The 21,728-nt window shown below is 43.0% G+C and overlaps 1 protein-coding gene across 1 annotated transcript in view; it reads right to left on the minus strand.

Moving 5' to 3' along the window:
* Positions 1-21,728, minus strand: part of LOC122792213 (protein argonaute-3) — a 1,955,650-nt gene that overhangs the window by 778,313 nt on the left and 1,155,609 nt on the right. Inside the window, exon 13 of the mRNA XM_044059953.1 lies at positions 15,042-15,201. Within this exon, the coding sequence (XP_043915888.1) occupies positions 15,042-15,201 (160 nt within the window). The remainder of the gene's footprint in view (positions 1-15,041; positions 15,202-21,728) is intronic.

The following is a 21,728-nucleotide window of genomic DNA, read 5'->3' on the forward strand; positions in this document are numbered from 1 at the left end:
TTCTATGAGGCCCTTTTGGAGGACGCTTGTGTCGGCTGGAGAGTCGATTATGGCACCCAGTTTGCAGTCATCTGCGAACTTGGTCAGCCACAGTCCTTCCGTGTTTGCCTGTACCTCCGAGAAATATATACCGAACAAGAGAGGTCCCAGGACTGAGCCTTGTGGGATGCCACTTGTAACTGGTTTGGAGTCTGACATGGCTCCAGCAATTCTAACCATGTGGGTTCTGTCCTTGAGCCAGTTTGCAACCCATCTAGTGACATAGGGGTTTATATTTAAGCTGGTGAGCTTATCTATAATGCCTGAGTGGGGTATTGTATCGAAGGCTTTTGTGAGGTCCAGGTAGGCTGTGTGGACCACCTTCCCTGTCAATGGCCTTGGTGACTGTTTCAAAGAAATCGACCAGGTTTAAGAGGCAGGATCTGCCCTTAAAGCCGAACTGGGTAGGATCCAGTGTCTGTAGGTCCCCAATATCTTTATTTATGAGGTCCATGATGATCCTTTCCATAGCTTTGCAGACCAAGCTAGTCAGGCTTATGGGGCGATAGTTTCCAGGATCCGTTGAGGCACCACCTTTGTGTAGAGGGACCACTGTTGCTGTACGCCACTCTTTGGGTACATATCCTGTAGTAAGGCTGAGATTGAACAGTAGTTTTATGTTTGGGTTTAGCTCTTCTTGGAGTTCATGTAGGACGCAGCCCGGGACACCGTCTGGTCCCATTGATGCTGTGTTTTTTGCTTTGGAGAGGGCGGCTCTTACCTGAACATCTGAGATGTCTTGGGGGCAGCACTCTGCTGGGATAGATATTTGCCCTTTTGGTGGGGAAGGGGGGGAGAAGTCTGCGCTGAACCTGTCAACTAGGATGTTGGCAATGTCTGTGGGTTTGGTGTATTTTTTGTCATTTTGGACTAATTCTGAGCATATCTGGGAATTCCCACCCAGGTTCCTAACATAACTAAAGAAAGCCTTGTGATTATCCTATTATCCTTAGTGTCCTGTGCAATTTTTCTCTCGAAGCTGGCCTTAGACGATTTTATGAGTGCCCGTAGTTTTTTGCTAATATTGATCATAGATGCCTTCCCTTTTTGGGATTTTGCTCTATCATGTAGTAGCTTCCTCCTTCTATTGTATAGTTTGCTTATGGCTGGGGACTACCAGACAGGATGTCTGCCTTATTGGGTCTTGGTTTTATTTGGGATTGCATGATCCATGCATTCCTGAAGGTGTTCATAGAATGTGTTTATAAAGGATTCTGTGGTCTGGGCCATATTTTCCACATTCTCTTGTCTTTCTTTTAGGAGGACCTTGGGTAGAAGAGGCAGAGGAGGAAAGGCGTAAACTGATAGGGCATCCACTTTCCATGCTTGTCTGTGATAAGTCCTTGTGCAGAACCTTTTCAATTGATAATTTTGAGGAGAGGCAAATATATCTATATATGGGCTCCCTCATTTCTCTGTTTTCATGCTGAAGACTTGTGGATTTAGTTTCCACTCATGAGGATCCATAAGGTTTGTGCTTAAATCGTCTGCTAGAGTGTTTTGTTTTCCTGGCAGGAATTGAGCTTGAAGATGCATTTGGTAGGTCAAAGTGGTGTCCCACAGTGCCATGGCTTATCTGCAAAGGGGGTATGTGTGTGTGCCCCCTTGCTTGTTTATATACCACGACTGTGGTGTTGTCCGTCTTTATCAGTAGTTGTCCTGGATGAAGTTAAGTCCTTGAAGGCTGTTAGGGCATTTTGAACAGCTAGCATCTCTTTCTGGTTGATATGAAGATGCATTTGTTTTGGTGTCCATAAGCCCTGAATGCATCTTCCTGCCGTGTTCCAGACATAATCTGATGCATCTGTTAAGGTTTGGCTGGCAAGGGGTAGAGTGAAGGGCAGTCCCATGTTTTGGTGACATGCTTTTGCCCATCATAGAAACTCCTGTTGCAGGCAGGGAATGAGAGGAATCATTGTTTCCAGACTGTGTGAATGTTGACTCCATAAACTTTTTAGGTACCATTGAAGTTTCCTCATACGCAGTCTTGCATTTGATATTAGTATGATACAGGATGCCATGAAGCCCAGAGCCTGCAGAATTTGCCTTGCAGAAGGCAGGGTTTTTGTTGCCATCAGTTTGATGTAAGCAGTCAGTTGCCTTTGCTTGTCTCGCGTGAGGTAAGCCATCTGGGCAGTTGTATCAAAACTTGCACCCAGGAATGTTATCTTTTGAGAGGGTACCAGTTGTGATTTCTTTTCATTTATTGTGTACCCTAGGCATGTTAGAAGCCTTTTCACAAATGCCAGATGTCGAAGAAGAGTGTCCTTGTTCTCTGCTTGTGACAATCGTCCAAATAAGGATATATTTGTATACTTCTTTGTCTGCAAAATGCAATTACTGGTGCCAGGCACTTTGTAATGACCCTGGGCTCCCATTACAAAGGGCAGTGCAGAGAATTGGTAATGAATTAAGCCAGCCTTGAATCGGAGGCATCTTCTGCACGATTGTCTTATTGGGACATGCAGGTATGCCTCTTTTAAGTCTAAAGTCACCTGCCAAGCATTTTTGCCCAGCATGGGCAGAAGTTACTGCAAAGTCAGCATTTTGAATTTTGGAATGTCCAGGTATGTGTTCAAAATCGATAAATCCAGTATTGGCCACCAGTCTTGAGTAAAAACCTTGTCCTTTTTCCTGTTCTGGTATTGTCTGAATAGACCCCATATCCATGAGGGACGTAACCTGCTTCTGTGCCTCTGCCCATTGATTTTTTTGGCAGATCTGGCCAACCATTTGCCATTGGCAGAGTATGGAAATGGAATTGGTAACCGTGTGATACGATGTTTAGTACCCACTTGTCCTGGGTTATTAACTGCCAATTTTGAGCAAAAAGTGCTAATTTTCCCCCTATGGGTGCTGCCAAAAGAAAAGTGCTTGGTGTAGGCAGAGGGAAGACATTGGGATTGCTTTCTGTAGGTTTGCAATTTATCTCTTCCAGATTTGAAGGTGGAAGCGCCCCATTGCTTTGACCTGTATGAATCTTGCGCCTGGTATCTGGAACCCTTAGGGCATCTGGATTTGCCCCTTTGAGTTCTGTCTGACACAGGAAAGGACCAATTTTTGTAAGCCACTGTCTACTGAATCTTGGTAGCTGGACTTGTAACCTGCTTCTGTGCCTCTGCCCATTGATTTTTTTGGCAGATCTGGCCAACCATTTGCCATTGGCAGAGTATGGAAATGGAATTGGTAACCGTGTGATACGATGTTTAGTACCCACTTGTCCTGGGTTATTAACTGCCAATTTTGAGCAAAAAGTGCTAATTTTCCCCCTATGGGTGCTGCCAAAAGAAAAGTGCTTGGTGTAGGCAGAGGGAAGTCATTGGGATTGCTTTCTGTAGGTTTGCAATTTATCTCTTCCAGATTTGAAGGTGGAAGCGCCCCATTGCTTTGACCTGTATGAATCTTGCGCCTGGTATCTGGAACCCTTAGGGCATCTGGATTTGCCCCTTTGAGCTCTGTCTGACACAGGAAAGGACCAATTTTTGTAAGCCAGTGTCTACTGAATCTTGGTAGCTGGACTTGTAAGAAGTCTTTAACAGTTTGCATAGACTCAGCTTTGTCTTCCATTTTCTTTAAAACCTCTTCTGCCTTAATACCAAACAGAGAATCATGCTGTAAAGGTGCATCTAGCAATTTACCTTTAACATGATCAGGCAAATTTTGTTCCTTTAACCAGGCATGCCTCCTAATCACAGATCTAGTAACTGTGGCCCTGCAGGAGGCCTCTAAGGAATCAAAACCACATTGCAAAGTATGCTTTCCAACTTGTTCAGTTGCATGCAATACATTCCTGCAATTCCTTATTTTCTGCACATTCTGAAATAAACATAATTTTCTGTTTCAGCAATCCCATAACATGTTGTTGGTACTTAAGCATATGAAATGGACAGTTTAAGGCCCTGATTGCCAAGGTTGCAGATGTATAAACCTCCCCATCTGTCTAGTGCCCTTGAATCTCTGTCAGAGGGGGTAGGATTCTTTGCTGTTGAGGCCTTAACTCCCTTTGGACCCTGTGAAAGTTTCAGGAGCAGGGGTTCAAAACAGAAATTTGTGTGCGTCAGGGACCCTGTAATATCTGTCAGGCATACTGGGAGCCGGAGGTAAGGAGTCCGGGGTCAAGCTTCACTCCGAAAACACATCATCCACAATGTCTAAAACAGGGGTGGGTACCAAGAACAGTCTTGAGTAAAACCCTTGTCCCTGCTCTTGCTGTGGCACTTGTTGAATAGCCCTCATGTCCATGAGAGGTCCGACTTGTTTTTGAGCCTTTGCCCATTGATTTTTTGGCAGGTCTGGCCAACCATTTGCCCTTGGCAGGGTATGGAAATGAAACTTGTAGTCTTGTGACACTATGTCTAGAACCCATTTGTTCTGGGTTATAATGTGCCAATTTTGAGAAAAAAGTGCTAGTTTTCCCCCTAAGGGTGCTGCCAGAAGATAAGTGCTTGGTGCAGGCAGGGGGAAGTCATTGGGACTGTTTCCTGTATGATTGTGATTTGTCTTCTCCGCCTTTGGAGGTAGAAGCACTCCACTGTTTAGACCTGTAGGATCCTTGCGGCTGTGATCTGCCTCTGGGGCGTCTGGATCTGCCCCTTTGAGGTGTGTCTGAGACTGGAAAGGACCACTTCTTTGTAGGCCAATGTCTGCTAAATCTAGGTGGCTGTACCTGTAAGAAATCCTTGACCGTTTGCATAGATTTAGCTTTGTCCTCCATTTTCTTTAACACCTCTTCTGCCTTAACACCAAACAAAGTATCATGTTGTAAAGGAGCATCTAATAATTTTGCTTTAACATGGTCAGGCAGATTTTGTTCCTTTAACCAAGCATGCCTCCTAATGACAGAACCCGTAACAGCGGCCCTGCAGGAGGCCTCCAGAGAATCAAACCCACATTGCAAAGTATGCATTCCAACTTGTTCAGCTGCATGCAATAAATCCTGCATTTCTTTATTTTCTGCACATTCTGAATTTGCCATCATTTTCTGTTTAAGCAGTGTCATGATATATTGCTGATATCTGAGCATATGAAACTGGCAATTTAAGGCCCTTATAGCCAAAGTAGTATCTGTCCGGCTTAACAGGAGCTGGAGGTAAAGAGTCAGGGGTCAGACTAGACTCCAAGAACACATCATCTACAATGTCCAACACAGATGGAATAGCTAGAGGCTTGTGTTGTGGTAGTAAAAGGAAGTCTCTGAGCATTTTCTTAGATTCTGAAAAATCTTGGCTCTCCCAGTTGAAGTGCTCCCTCATGGTATGCAAGGTTTCCCCAAAAGAGTAGTCCTCAGAAGGAGAAGCTGAAGGAAACTGATTCTTCAGCATCAGAATCCTCATTGGGGGGGGGAGAGAATATTCCTGATCAGAAGAGGAATCAGAAGAAATGGAAACCTGATCCGAAGATTCATAGTCTGTCTCTTGCCTAGGCCTCTTATCAGGGGGGGATGGGAACCACTGATCAAGGTTATTAAGTCTTCGGCCATTTTGAGAATCTGTTTTTTGGGCATGGAGGCCTGTCCTTGTGGCTGGTGAGCTTGTTTCTTTGCCTTTAAAGGTGTTTTAGTCTTTGTCTTTGAAATCGGTTTAATATATAATTGTTTAGGTCTGAATACACCCTCAGAAGCCGATGCCTGCTCAGCAGCTCCGAACCCATCTGAGGGAATAATCTCCAAGGCTCAATACCTTGAGTTTCCAGCGGCCTGCGACTCTAAAGTAGCGGGCGTCAGGGGCTGCAAAAGCGCCTCACTGAGAACCGACGACTTGCTTAGGAGAAGCTTCGTCGTCGGTTTTGGACCTCAGTTGCCTGTCTTTTTCTTTTTCTTTGTGTTTTTTGTGAACTCCGGTAGTCGGATGGCTATCCGACGACATTGTATAATCAAATCTTCGCCCAAAATAGCTTAATGCAAAATCATACCGACACTTAATAGTTCGTTGGTTAAATCTAGCACAAAACTGACAACTGTCAATGTCGTGGTCAGGGCCTGGGCAAGGAATACAGTAAGAATGAAAGTTCTTATGAGGTATTTGCTTCCCACAAGAAATACAATTATTAACTTTTTCTGACATCGGTCTGGAGCAAGAAAAAAGTTTCCCCAACGGGGTACTTAGCTTTTAATGAAGACTTCGGATCTGAAACTCGAACACGAAAATCTCAGGAGTCGGCCGACCGGCACTTGCGAACTGCTTCTGCTTCGGGCACCACACAGCAAGAAAGACTGAATAAAATGGCGTCGGCTGCATCTTTTATATCCCTGACGAACTGATGTCAGGGAATAGGCGACAGCAACCGACGGAGGACCCAAGACTTTGGAATTCAGGCCAACTGAGAGCAACCTGCCAGCAGGATAACCCAAATGTAATGACTGCAACAGTGAAACACGAAGAACATCGAGAGTGAAAGAATTTAGCAACAAAAATAGCCCGACGATGAATGGTATGGGCGTTAAAGCACAAAACAGACAGCGAGGGACGTCGTGGTCTGGGCCTAAACAGGTGACGCAGTAAGAATGAAAATCTCTGTGAGATATTTATTTTCCACAGGCAAGACAATTGCTAACTTTTTCTGACATCGGTTAGAGCAATAAAAAAGAATCCCCAACAGGGTACTTAGCTTTAGAAGACTTAAGGTTTGAAACTCGAAAAATGAAAATTTCAGGTAGCAACCGACCGGCACTTGCTTACTGCTTCTGCTTCGGGCTCCTTCTCGGCAAGAAAGACTGATGTAATGGCATCGGCTGCCTGCTTTATACCCCTGATGACCTGATGTTATGGAAGACGAGACAGCATCCGACACAGAAATCCCAAGACTCTGGTATTCGGGCCGACTGAGGGCTACCTGCAGGCAGATAACCCAAGTACGATGACTGCAACAGTGAAACACGAAGAACATCAATTTTTCTTGGTGCTTTGGTGGTGGGATTCTCAAAACCTGCTAGGTGTACCCATTTATATGACATGTAGGACACACTTGCATAGGGTAATGGTCTTCCACTTACTGTATAAAAGGGTCTTCCTCCCAGGAATAGGGGGTGGGGAGGGAGGTGCTGATAATAGTCACAGTTGCTCCTAGGATAGCATGGTCCTTGAATCCTCTAGGTCTGGTACGTTGTTCGATTTGCCACTTACTTTGGTATCAGACTCTTTTCTGTCTAGGATGCTTGGCTTTCTCTCTGTCTGCAAATAAAAAGACAAGAGTTTGCTGGGGTAATTTCTACTGCATCTAGGGGTAGGAGTTAAATAAAACTTCTTAACAGACTTCATCTGTTTTCCCTTCTTATCCAGCTTTTCAAATATTTTCTCAGTTGGGGGTCCATAGACAGACTCCTTTTCTAAAGGGGCATCAAGTAGCATTGCTTTTACCTTATCTGAGAGGTTGATTCCTCAGCAAGGCATGCCTGAGTGTAACTGATTGATGCATAAAAAGCATCAGAGCCACATTTTAGTGAGTGCCTGGACACGGAGGATTTCACTGCACTAATCCAAAATCTCCCTATGGAGGCTCTTGTCCTGTATCCCCTCTGCCTTGAATTTAGTTTGTTTCTGTAATTCTTTGAGGTATTTAAGCATACAAAACTGACAGTTCAGAGTTCTAATGGCTAAGGTGGTTGAGATACAAATCGTCTTGCCAAATCTAGTAAGCAGTCTGCTCTTTCTGTCATTTGCCAATAGGGTTCTTGGCTGCTTTCCCATTTGTTCCCTTGGAAGATTCCATGGACACCACTGCTGAATCTACCTCGGCATTTGCTTTCTTACAGAGGTTATTGTGGGATTTGAGAACTCTATACAAGTGGTCTGACTTCCTAGGGGTTGAGGTGACAGAGTCAGGTTGCAGAGATAAGTCACTGTACACACTGTCAAGGATTTTGCAAACTGGGGGAATTCCCAAAGGTCTGGGAAGAGGCAGGCTCAGGACCTTCCAGAGATTATCTTGAGCCTTGATAAAGACTCCCAGATGAAGGCCTCCTTCATCTTATGAAAGGTGTCTCCAAAGGATAAACACTTAGATGGCAAAGCTGAGAATATGGTGTCTTCAGAATCCGAGTCAGAATTACTCCTGAGGAGGAAGATGATGTGCATAAACTAGCTCATCAGGGGGCAGTGTCCTTTTTCTTTTCCCAGGTGTGGCTCCTGGAAAAGGATTCTTTTCCAGGATGGCCTACCTGGTCTTCAAGACGTCCATGACATCCTGAGACAGCCTAAGTCATGTGATGAGACCAGGGTTGAAGGGCCAAGGGATTTAGTCAGTTTAGGCTGGGGCAAACCCACTTGTGTTTTGGTCTTGTGAGTTCTCTGTCTGGAATAGATCAAAGGTCAAGGATGGGCACCTGCAACCTCACTCCGGTTCCCAGACAATTCTTCCTCTTTTACAGTCACCAAGGAGATGCTGCCCTGGCATCGGAAGCAGAATTCTGCACGATAGTCTCAAACTCAAATGGCATCAGCCTATGTCGGAATATGAGGACTAGACAAAGATTTTCTCTGCCTCCTGTGAGGATGTACTGACTCAGACCTAACAGGCATCAGACTATCAGACTAGGGGGCTGTGAAAGTGCCTCACCTGTGCTGGGGATATATCTTAAGCATAAGATACAGAGTTGTTGTAAGGTTCCCTCACATCCTTCTTTGAGCATTTGTCTTTGAGCATTTTTTTTTGGGGGGGGGGGGGGCTGACAGTCTAGGATGCCACGTACACCACTGTGTGCAAAGGGCCAGCCCTACTTCGCTCTTGATGCTGCTGGAGGGATTTGGCCCTATGCTTAATAATTTTATTATTAAACATTATACAGAAAGGGCAGTTAGAGAGTCTTGATACCCAAGGCACAAAAGACAATAAGAATGAAAATCCTTGTGGGATATTTGCTTCCCACAAGAAATACAATTGCTTACCTTTTCAAACATTAACAAATACCATACAACAATAAGAAAAGATAAGGAAGATCCACAATGGGGTACTTATCTATAAACACTCTGGTAAAACTGACCAACTGATGGACTGAAAGTGACAAGCAATACATTCTTGCATAGGACTACATGGCAAGAAAGAACTGAAGATGGTGCCAGCCAATACACCTCTTATACCTCCAGTGTCCTGACATCCAATGGCCAGGGATTTTGGCTGGCTGGGGAGGAGAAAAACTTTGTTTTTTGGGCCAGCCATGAGCTTCTGCATGGTAGGAAGTCCTAAGAATTAGTACTGCAACATGGACTATAATGAGCATCTTGGTTTTTCTTACAGTCATGTTTAGCCCACTGATATAGGTTCATAGGTTGGTACTAGGTTATCGGCCCTAGGGCCTATGCAAGCCTAGCCATAACAATTCCCTGGATATTTCTTCCCACAATATTTACTTCTCTGGACCCATAGGACTACATGGCAAGAAAGAACTGAAGATGGTGCCAGCCAATGCACCTCTTATACCTCCATATTATATAGACGTACTGGCCTGAGGTTTTTCATCTTCCTGCGGACTGAAAAGAATCTGGAATAATCTGTGGATCCTTTCTGATCTGGTAGAACTTCTTGGATGTCTCTTTTGCTTAGAAGATATCTACCTCTTTTTTTAGTCACTTTCTTTTGTCAGGGTGATACTTCTGGTAAAGAAAGAGAATTGTGCAGCTTGTGTAAATTACTTCCCTAATCCACCTGAACTGTGTGGCGACCAGTCATGCTGGTAAAAGGAGAGATAATCAAGAACTGCTTCCAGATGGGGACAGTCAGGCGCCTCTTCAGGCGTGCTGCTGCTGCCCATTCCCAATGGAATGGCAACAGAATCCAATATTTGGCATGCATTTCTGCCTCTAAGGTAGAGACTATTAGAGAGACCCTGCAGTTGTGCAAGTTCCTTTCATACTGTTACTCTTAGGTCTGGTGTTGGAATTTACTACACAATACACTGTTTCCCTTCTGGTTTCTGGCAAATTATCATTATGGAGCTAAGCACTTCACTCCCAACAGCTAAGAACCTTTTCACCTTTTATTCCCTGAGCAACCTCTCCTTCACTTTTGATCCAGAGATTAAGGAGCTGTCAAGAGATATTGCCAAAAGGATACCCTGAAGTTCTCCCTGAAACCACATAATCTCTGCCAAACATGCCATTTCATGGTGAAACCTGTCCCAGCTGCTCTTAATGTCCCATCTGATGGATTATGAATCAGCCTCATGCAGAGTGAAGTTATCCTTTATGCTGTTGCCACATGCAATTCTGTCTTGTGACACACAGTACTCTGAAGCAACTTCTTCAGGGTGCCAAAGGTTTTCACTCAAAGATATAGTTGAAAGTGGGTCATGTGTGCCAAGTAGCTCATTGCCCTTATGGCAAAAGTACCAAACATAAAAGCATACTTCCTTCATGCAATCCATCACTCAAAATCCTTTTTTTGGTGGGTGGATCACTGGGCTATCTTCAGAAGGTCATCTTTTTTGTAGCAGCTTTCATCACAATGAAGTCCGTGAGAGAAGACTTACTCCACTGTGGTCTTTCCTAGGAAGGCTGCAGGATCTTGCTTTTTCCTCAGTAGAAGCTCTATTATATCCATGTCAGATTCCCACTAAGCCCTCCCACAACTATATTGAACATGCAATCCAAAAAGAAGGGTTACTTAAGATGTAGATGGTGAAGACAGGCATCTTGGATCTCTTCCTGGGGGAATGGAATCAACAGGCTAAGATTCCTTCCAATTTACCAACTCAGGAATTTTCCTTAATTAGGGGTCTTCTGGAAGGGAGTGCAGAGAGCTCTCCTCTTTGCTGGTATCTGTCTGGGGTGGAGGATTCTGTTGGAGAGTCAAGGTACCTCCCTCTTAAACTTCCCCTGTCTTGGAACACTGGGAGTGAAGTTGTCAGAGTAATACAAAGAGGGATCTTCCTGGAACAGATAAGCTCTCTAGAGAACATTCAGTGACTGCTCTTAATGCGATATAGATGAAAAGCCTACTGTTCCAAACAAGAGGTGTCACGGGGTGGAACCAAAGTGGTAGGTGCCTTGTGGATGGGGGAATTTGCCAGTCTAAGAAGGTATCTTTGTATGTTCTCCATTAACTTGAGCACAGGAAACATGCCAAATGCTACTGACACCACTGGCACCACACTAACAGAAGTTGACACTTCGGCCAAATACCAGGAGCATCAAACTCTGAGCCCAGGACTGTTGTGATACTGAAGACTCAAGAACCAATGATGGCAACACCAAGAGCAGCACGATAGGGATAGAAAGCAACCTAGGGTCAGATTCAGCAACTATGATGACCCCATGCTAGATGCCCTCACTGTTGACAGAGGTGGTGCTAAGGGTAGCAGTAACAAGGGCACAGGAGATAAAAAAATAATTACTACCAGCTATAACTTAGAAGACACTAGGACCATGTCTGATTTAGAGTCACTTGGTATCAAAACAGGGCCTGGAGTAGGAACATACAAGGTGGATGGAATAGGTCCTTCTCTAGCCATCATGGAAACACAGGGGGAAGAGAGAGAACACCAACCTCAATTTGGGCATTGACCAAGGCTTTCATCATCCCACCTCAATCCAAATGAATAGAGGGGAGCTCCTAATTGGCCTACCCAAACCAAATGATTAGGTTGAAGACGACTGACTTTTTATGTACCTAAATAGTTCCTACTCCAAGGGAAAGCTACTGAGTATTCTCCTTGGGAAGGGGTTGGTGCGGACAGAAACATCAGCACAATAAACACCTGATGGAGAAATCTGAACTTCCTGAGGTGGGCCAAATGGATCTGGTGGGAGAAAAAGCCCTCTTAGCAACTTTAGAAGACTTCCCTGCAATCCTTTTGTTTACTCCACATTGGGTGTCACTTCTCCTTTGTTTTACATTTTCTCTTATTTTCTTTCTGACCATCAGCTGAAAGATGCCCTTCAGTATTAACTTGTTTGTCTTCTCTTGTAATCTCTTATGTCCAAAATTCTTGCAGCTTTCACCATCTGTACTACGATGATCCACCTCAGGCAAATGACACATAGACTGTGTGTGTGTGTGTGTGTGTGTGTGTGTGTGTGTGTGTGTGTGTGTGTGTGTGTGTGTGTGTGTGTGTGTGTGCATGTGCGTCCTGCGGGAGATCTTTTGCCTGCACTTTCAGCAGTTATGAAAGACGACAGAGGCCTTCTCCATCCTATGATGTTATTAAAAATCTATACCAACAACTTAAGCATCAAAGTAATCACACTTCACTCTTTAAACAACTGATCTGCAAACAATGTGATTAACTTAATCATCAAATACTGAATTTCCCTTCACTAACTCAAGGGAAACATCAAGGCCTACTGACAGTAAACAGGAGGGGGAGGGATGACAGGAAAACAATAATAAACTGCACTATGTTTAACTACTTAATACCTAGCCCCTCTGGAAACAACTACTTCAACAAATACTACAAAGAAAGTAAGCCCTTAACTAAAGAAAAAAAATCCAAATTTGTGGTTATTAAGCTCAAATGAACAATCTCTAGCTGTAGCAAAATAGTGGCAAACAAAATCTGGAGAAGTAAGGGCTAAACAGCATCATGGGAGGAGATACACAGGTACCAAATGCAGGGGGTCATAGACAATCACTATAAGTCTGACATTTCAGCTACATAAACTATCCACTTAAGCTGTGGTGATGAGGTTAATAAAAAGGCCAAAACATGCATGTCCACAGCTAGTGGGGTTTGGCTTTACTGGCCTGAATGCAACCATAAAGATTTAAACAGTAAAAAGGTTATGGACATTCAGAAGCCATGTAGATGAAGCACTTGATGTCCTTAAGTGGTCATCTGCATATACTCCATGGGCCTCCATTACAGGAGGTTTAATGTATCACACACTGAAAACTCTAGCTTGGCTGGGTTTGTCTTGCAGTTATTACTAGTTAGTATACAGTACATCTTTACTATATACAGTACATCTTTACTAAACTGTTGTATCAGAAGTTAAAATTCTACATAGTTTTCTGAATAGGGAAGATTTCTTGCCACTGAAATTATGGCTGCCTCCCCAACACAAACACAACTTAGTCATATGCAGAGAAGTATAATGTATGCAAGTATAGTTGTGCGCCTTCACACCTGGAATCACCAGCTAAAAGCATGATGTAGCTGATAATCATGATACTATTAGTCAAAGAAATTTGTTACAGTACTTCAAACTGTTGCAGACGTGCAGACCCACTTCACTAGAAACCAACAGGAGTCTTTCATAATAGCTATAGCAGTGCTTAAGTTTTACCAATCAGTTCACACCAAACTTGTATGCTTCAACATTGTTCAAGCCTACAAACTCTGTATATTTCTGAATGTCATTAATGTATACTACTGAAATGTGAACCAAACATACTGCTCCATTTATCAGAAAAAAAGTTCAATAACATTTTTCATGAAATTTTCAGGCGATATCAAACTGTTACTGAGAAGTAGTTATTTGCATATATAACACAAATGGTGAAAACTATGAAACAGTTTGAAGAAACTCTTCCGGAGGACAGCAGCAAAAGGATTTACAATATGAAAAATATGAATTTGGTCAAGGTTTGCTATTAAAATGTGGTTATACAAATTTATTACTGAGGAAGCATTATGTTTTGCACTCTGACAAAGTTAAACACAGAACTGGCGGGACATCATGGTACCCGTATACTGTCAACATGAGTAAACATGGATTTGGAAAAACATGCAGAGCTGAAGGAAGTGAAGAATAGTGGCTTTCCTATGAAGTTATTAAAGAATGAAGAGTTTATGAAAAGCTTAGAAGAATTTATTAATACACAAGAACATTTGCAATTATCTAATAAAATGGGTACAGAGTGGTGGAAGCACTTGAATGATAAAGGTGCTGGTTTTGCATACAAATTGAGGAGAAGCTTTGAGGGAAAGTGATCATAAGAAGTACATGGCTCAAAATAAAGTAAAACAGGAAAATGGGAATATAATTAACAGAAATAATGATGCATAGAAAAAAGAAATATGGGTTCTAAAGAGTAAATCAAATACTCCAAGGCCCAGGTGTCAAAGGCCAAAGAACCAGAGGAAAAGGACGGACTGGAGTTGTCATAATCAACCTTTCAGCTCTGGGACGCACTTTGCTCTGATGATTTTGGAGTCAACTAGATCAGAGGAAACCTTGACATCAAAGACCCCTGAACTGTTGACCCTGACAGAGGAATGATTAGCAAAAACCTTGACTTCAAAGCCAACAGATCTGAGACTGGAACTGGAGAAAGAGCAAAAATAAAGGGAGTAGGTTGATCAGCCCTGTAAACTCTGGAAGTGTAGGGAGAGGGGATAAATCCCACATCTATCTGAGTCTTCACAAAGGCCATCATTCTATCTCAATCTACATCAACTAAACTACTGGAATATTTGACGGACTTAATGGATGCTGTGGAAGAAACTCGTGAATCTGGAAAACTCCATTTCTGAAGACCATGAGCTTGGAGAGGACAGTCTTTTAGGTGAACAATCCGAAATAACCATTTCAACTAAAAATTAATACAAGTACTTTATGCAAATGTAATGAGAAACAAAGTTCTGTACCACAAACAAAGCGGTTGCCCTATTTTTTAGAAACTCATCAGCACAACACAATTTAATATTACTGAAACAACCAAGTGTTAAAAAGGCCACAAAGAAGCACTGCCTGCTTTGAAAAATGTTTCCTTGCATCTACTAAATAATACCAGCTTAATGCACTAAAACAGTCATAAATGTGGGATCTTTTCTACATCTCACTATTCCCTACAATTTGAGCTGCCCATATTTTCTGTATAATTCTATGGCTTTGGAATACAGTTTTCTTCTATCACATTTTGAGAATAATGAGCACTTGTTTAGTAGTATTAATTCACAGCTTCAAGCACAGGCTATCAATTAACTAAAAACCCTTACAAAAATCACATGAATCAATCACTTGACTGTACAATCATGCAAGAAAAAAGAGGCTGATGTTGGATCATTTGAGAATCATTTAATTAACACTCACTTTTTCCATGTCATACTGCAAACAATCCCTCCTTACCGTTGATGAGGTACAAGAATATTATTGATGCCTCCTAGTTTGACATTGATCTTCAGGCAGAGGTTGGAAAGAGTTTGAGGAGAAGTCTTCATCACATTCTTCACCTGAACACACTGAGTGGCCATGCCAAGAAGAGTATCTCCAACACGTTTCACTTCCGCTAAAATAAATAAAAGATCAGCAAATTACACTGAAGCACAAAACCACTACCTTTCTCCTGTTGTTCAGTATCAAATAAAAAATTCATAGTTAAGACAAGTTCTGAAAAAATACCACTACAGAAGAACTACAAAAGGTTAAATAATTCTTTGGCAGTAAAATATCAGCTTTTTTACCCACTGGTATCAGGTCTCTTCCTATAACCCCCTGGTATGATATATCCTCCTCTATAAACCACTGGCAATGACTAAGACCAACCTTAATAACATTATGTCTCCCTTTCCAGAGAAGCCACAGGAATAGCAGGATCCACCTAGAGTAATGTTTGCATAAACCTTTCCAGCCACTACAGTCCTCAAAAAATAAAAAAAAAAGTAAGGAAAAAAAACTTTCCAGACAGACACTGGGAAGGTTATCAGCACTCTTACACCACTTATAATTCAGTTGTACTTATGGTAAATATAAGTAACACACACAACAGTACTTCCATACTCTTGACAGAAGCAATGGCTATAGAATAGCATGGACAGTTGTGTAAAATTTTACCATAACAGTAGATGTCCTTCTATTCACTATTGCAGTATTCATAACCTAAGGGATCTCCTGCCAAGGACAGCCCAATGTCCAGCCAGTATACCAAAATCTTTTAATACTTATAGGTGTCATAAACCACATGTATACTCCCTGTGCAAGGCACAATGATGTATGGATGCACAAACTCAGAAATGAAAAGCCCCAAGAGGGACAGAATGTCCCTAGAGACAAGGAAAATCACTTGCATCCAGAAGGAGAAAAAGGAGAAGAGATGCTCATCCAGGAGGGAAAGAAAGAAAGTACAGTTGTGTACACTTACCATAAATGTAGATGTTCGGGTGTATTCACTGTTACAGTCATTATATTTGGGTAATCTGCTGGCAGGTTGCCCTCAGTCAGCCTGAATATCAAAGTCTTGGGTCCTGCGTCGGTTGCTGTCTCCTCTTCCATGATGTCAGGTCATCAGGGGTATAAAACATGCAGCCGACGCCATTTTCTTCAGTTTTTCTTGCCCCAGATGTCAGGTGCCCCCCAAATGGGGAGCAAAAAAAAAAATATATATATATATATATATATATATATATATATATATATATATATATATATATATACACACACACACACACACATATATATACATATATATATATATATATATATATATATAAATGCAATTGTAACTACATAAACTTTACCTTCATCTAAAAGCAAATACACCACAAAGGTTGTAGAATATAGTGAAGGAAAGAGAAGTTCTAGAAAAAGGGGGATGGCGGGTGGGTAACCCGGACTGCAACAGTGAATACACTCGAACATCTACATTTATGGTAAGTGTACACAACTGTACTACGTTCTTCGTGTTTCACTGTTGCAGTCATTACATTTGGGTAGAATCCTAAAGCTATGGATAGGAGGCTGGAGCTAGACCGCATTAGGAGTGGCTATAAGGCCCTGCAAAACTGGACTTAGAGAAGAGGGGCAAATGATAATGCTTTGTAAAAGTATGAACAGAGCTCCGAGTAGCAGCTTCTAGAATGTCTTTGGTTGGCATTCCTCTGAGAAAAGCTGCTGAGGTAGATGCAGCCCTGGTGGAATGTGACCTGATTCCCTTGGGCATTGGTTTACCATGATGCAAGTAGCAGAAACGAATACAGTGGCTTATCAACTTTGAAATAGTCTGCTTTGAAATTGCCTTCCCCTATGATCCTGCAGCAAATTCCACCAATAGCTGCTCAGACTTTCTTAGAGATTTGGTCCTGTTTAAGTAGAATCTTAGTTGTCTGTGTAAGTCCAAGGAATGCAGAGACCACTCCCCCTTGTTCTGCGGATTTGGGTAAAAAGTTGGCAGATGAATAGTTTGGTTAAGAGCCACACTGGATACCACCTTAGGAATAAAGTAAGGATTGGTCCTGAGGGACACCCTGTCCGGGTAAAATGTAATAAAAGGCTCCACAGCCAAGAAGGCCTGTAGTTTTGAAACCGTTCTTGCTGAAGTGATTGCCAGAAGGAAAGCTGTTTTCCAAGATTTATATCCGCAGTAGCTGCTGGTTCAAATGGAGGCAAGGTGAGCTTTTCCAACACAAAATTGAGGTCCCACGCAGGACTTGGTGATCTTCTGGAGGGCCTTAAATTTTTGGCCCCTCTAAGATACTGTTTTAGCAGAGGATGAGAAAAGATGGGAGACACTGTGTTGTACTGAGCCGAGATGGCAGAGGCATGGATTTTTATTCATGAAAAAGATAGGCCGTTGTCAAGCATCTCAGTCAAATATTGTAAAATCTGAGGAATATTTGGCGTCGCTGTGTCCATTCCTTGTGCTTGGTTCCAAGCACAGAATCTCTTCCATTTATCAGCATAAGATTTTCTAGTACTAGGCCTTCTGGCTTCCAAAATGACACCCATCACAGATTTACTGAGAGGAGTTGTTTGAATAATTACATGATCAGCCATGCTGCCAGGTTCAGAGTTTGGAGCTGATTGTGCAGAATTTGATTGCTCTGCTGAGACAGTAGATGAGGTATTTGAGGCAAGTACCAATGAGGTAGTTGAGACATATTCCTTAGAATTGGGTACCAGTGCTGGCGAGGAGAGTCCGGGGCAATTAGGATCATTTTTGTTTTTTCCTGTCTGACTTTTAGTAAGACCTTGGGAAGAAGAGACAGAGGAGGAAAGAGGTTTTTCCAACTGAAGGATAGGGCATCCACTTACCATGCTTGTCTGTGATAAGTCCTTGTGCAGAATTTGTCCAGTTGATAATTTTGAGGAGAGACAAATAGATCTATGTCCGGACTCCCCCATTTCTCTGTTATCATACTGAAGACTTGTGGATCCAGTTTCCACTCATGAGGGTCCATAAGATTTCTGCTTAGGTCGTCTGCCAGAGTATTTTGTTTTCCTGGCAGGAATTGAGCTTGAAGATGTACTTGGTAAGTCAAGGCTGTGTCCCACAATGCCATGGCTAGTCTGCAAAAGGGGTAGGAATGTGTACCCCCCTGCTTGTTTCTGTACCACATAACCGTGGTGTTGTCCGTCTTTATCAGTAGTTGTCCTGGATGAAGTAAGTCCTTGAAGGCTGTCAGGGCATTCTGAACAGCTAACATCTCTTTCTGGTTGATAAGCAGATGCATTTGTTTTGGGCTCCATATTCCCTGAATGCATCTCCCCGCCAGGTGGGCCCCCCCAAGCATAGTCTGATGCGTCTGTAGTTAGGGTTTGGGTGGCAGGGGGTAGAGTGAAGACCTTCCCATGTTCTGGTGACATGCCTCTGCCCACCAAAGAAACTCCTGTTGTAAGCAGGGAATGAGAGGAATCATTGTTTCCAGACTGTGACAATGTTGACTCCATAAACCTTTTAGATACCACTGGTTTCCTCATATGCAGTCTTGCATATGGAATTAGTAGAATGCAGGATGCCATGAACCCCAAAGCCTGCAGAATTTGTCTTGCAGATAACTGGGTTTTTGTTGCCATCTGTTTGAAGTAAACAGTCAGTTGCCTTTGCTTGTCTGGCGTAAGGTAAGCCATCTGGGCAGTTGTATTCAAGCTTGCACCCAGGAATGTAATCTTTTGAGAGGGTACCAGTTGTGATTTATTTTAATTTATTGTGTATCCTAGGCACGTTAAAAGCCTTTTCACAAACACCAGATGTTGAAGAAGAATGTCCTTGTTTTCTGCTTGAATGAGACAGTCGTCCAAGTAAGGATAAATTTGTACGCATCTTTGTCTGCAAAATGCAATTACTGGTGCCAGGCACTTTGTAAAGACTCTGGGCACAGTAGATAAGCCAAAGGGCAGCGCAGAGAATTGGTAATGCATGAAACCAGCCTTGAAGTGGCGGTATCTTGTGCACGATTCCCTTATTGGGATATGCAGGTATGCCTCTTAAGTCTAGAGTCACTAACCAGGCGTTCTTCCCCAGCATGGGCAGAAGCTGTTGCAAAGTCAGCATTTTGAAATGTCCAAGAATGTGTTCAAAATCGATAAATCCAGATTTGGGCCCCAGGCATTGTCTGGGTACCAGGAACAGTCTTGAATAAAACCCTTGCCCTTTTCCCTGTTCTGGTACTGGCTGAATGGCCCCCATATCCATGAGGGACGTAACTCATTTCTGTGCCTCTGCCCATTGATTTTGTGGCAGATCTGGCCAACCGTTTGGAATTGGCAAGGTATGGAAATGAAATCTGTACCCCTGGGATAGTATGTTTAGTACCCACTTGTCCCAGGTTAACTGCCAATTTTGAGCATGAAGTGCTAATTTTCCCCCTAAGGGGACTGCCAAAAGGTAAGTACTTGGTGATGGCAGAGGGAAGTCATTGAGACTGTTTACTGTAGGGCTGTGCTTTGTTTCCTCCAGATTTGAAGGTAGATGCACCCCATTGCTTTGATCTATAAGAACCCTGTGATTGGTATGTAGAGCCTTTTGAGCACCTAGATTTGCCTCGTGGGGCTCTGTTGGATACAGGAAAGGACCAATTTTTTGTAGGCCAGTGTCTACTGAATCTGGGTGGCTGTACTTGTAAGAAATCTTTTACAGTTTGCATAGATTTAGCTTTGTCTTCCATTTTCTTTAAAACCTCTTCTGCCTTATTACCAAACAGACTATCATGCTGTAAAGGTGCATCCAACAATTTAGCTTTAACATGATCAGGCAGATTTTGCTCCTTGAGCCAGGCATGCCTTCTAATCACAGATCCAGTAACTGCGGCCCTGCAAGAGGCCTCCAAGGAAACAAAACCACATTGCAAAGTATGCTTTCCAACCTGTTCTGCTGCATGCAATAATTCCTGTAATTCTTTATAGGTTCATAGGTTCATACTAGGCTATCTGCCCTGAGGCAATTATAAGCCTAGCCCGATTCTGTATGGCTTACGCCACCCCTTGATTTGAGTATACTGTGCCCTTTTTACGGTTTAGTTTACTGTGCCTCTGTCTAATAGTGACACAGGAGTAATCCCTGGGACAAACCTACGATCGCCCATCCACCTATCGAGATTCTTCTTGAAGAGATTCAGTGAGGTGCTCTGCCTCACATGAACTGGAATTCTATTCCAGAGCGAAGGGAGCCTCTGGGTTATGAACCTGTCCCTCCAGCAAGTTCTATTTATTTCTGTGCTGAGGTTCAAGTCCCTCGAGCGTGTGGCTCTAAGGGATTTAGATTTACTGAGGTGGAGCATGTCCATTAATTCTGGATTTGACATAGCTTTGTATGTCAGGCATAGATCGCCTCAAAGTAGGCGGTATGCAACTGAGTAGAGCTGGAGTTTTTAACCGAGCAGCATATGGCATCTGTTTGAGAACCTTGATCCTCTTGGTGAGATACTTTTGGGGTCTTTCTAATTGCTGCAGGTGTCAGGTAAGGTACATCCCAAAAGGGCATTGTATTCTATGATGGGCCTGATGAGGGATGAATAAAGGCACGATTACCTCTCTTGATCTAGATGTGAAACCCTTTGTGATGAGGTGGGCTATGTAGAAGGTCTTTCTAACCACTTTGGCAATGTGGTTTTCAAAGGAGAGATTGCTATCAACTTGGGTCCCCAGGTCCCTAATAACTTTCTCTGTACTTAATGGGTTTCCGCCTATGTGGTAATTTGTGGGCACATTGTTTTGCCAAAGGGTATGACTATACATTTTTGGCATTTAGCTTTAAACCATGGCGCTGGCACCAGTTATCTGTCCCTGTGAGACCTTTTTGAAGGATGTTTGTGTCAGCTGGAGAGTTGATTATGGCGCCCAGTTTGCAGTCGTCTGCGAACTTGGTGAGCCATAGTCCTCCCACATTTGCCTGTACCTCAGAAAAGTATATACCGAACAAGAGTGGTCCCAGGACAGAACCCTGTGGGACGCCACTTGTGACTGGTTTCGAGTCTGACATGGCTCCAGCAACTCTCACTCTGTGGGTTCTGTCTTTGAGCCAGTTTGCGACCCATCTTGTGACATAGGGGTTTATATTTAAGCTGGATAGCTTATCTATGACGCCTTGAGTGGGGTATTGTGTCAAATGCCATTGCAAGGTCCAGATAGGCTGTGTGGACTACCTTCCCTTCATCTATGGCTTTGGTGACTGTTTCGAAGAAGTCAACCAGGTTCAAAAGGCAGGATCTGCCCTTGACAAAGCCAAACTGGGTAGGATCTAGTGTCTGTAGGTCCCCAATGTCTTTGTTTATGAGCTCATGATTGATCCTCTCATAGCCCTTGCAGACTAAGCTAGTCAGGCTATCCATGATGATCCTCTCCAGCACTTTGCACTGCACTAGTCAGGCTTATGGGGCGATAGTTTCCAGGGTCAGTAGAGGCTCCAGCTTTGTGGAGTGGGACCACTGTTGCTGTACGCCATTCTGTGGGCACATATCCTGTAGAGAGTAAATGACCCCACACAAGAGTGCTAGGCCAAAGACAGATAAAATGCAAGTTTTGAGAAAAAAACGATTTTAAAAATAAGTGCAAACAGGAAATTCAGTAAACAGCTTTAGGTTGTGCTCTAAATACAGATAC

This window comes from Protopterus annectens, chromosome 1.part2, assembly GCF_019279795.1.
Source record: "Protopterus annectens isolate FY-2018-M chromosome 1.part2, PAN1.0, whole genome shotgun sequence".
NCBI classification, from domain to species: domain Eukaryota; kingdom Metazoa; phylum Chordata; order Ceratodontiformes; family Protopteridae; genus Protopterus; species Protopterus annectens.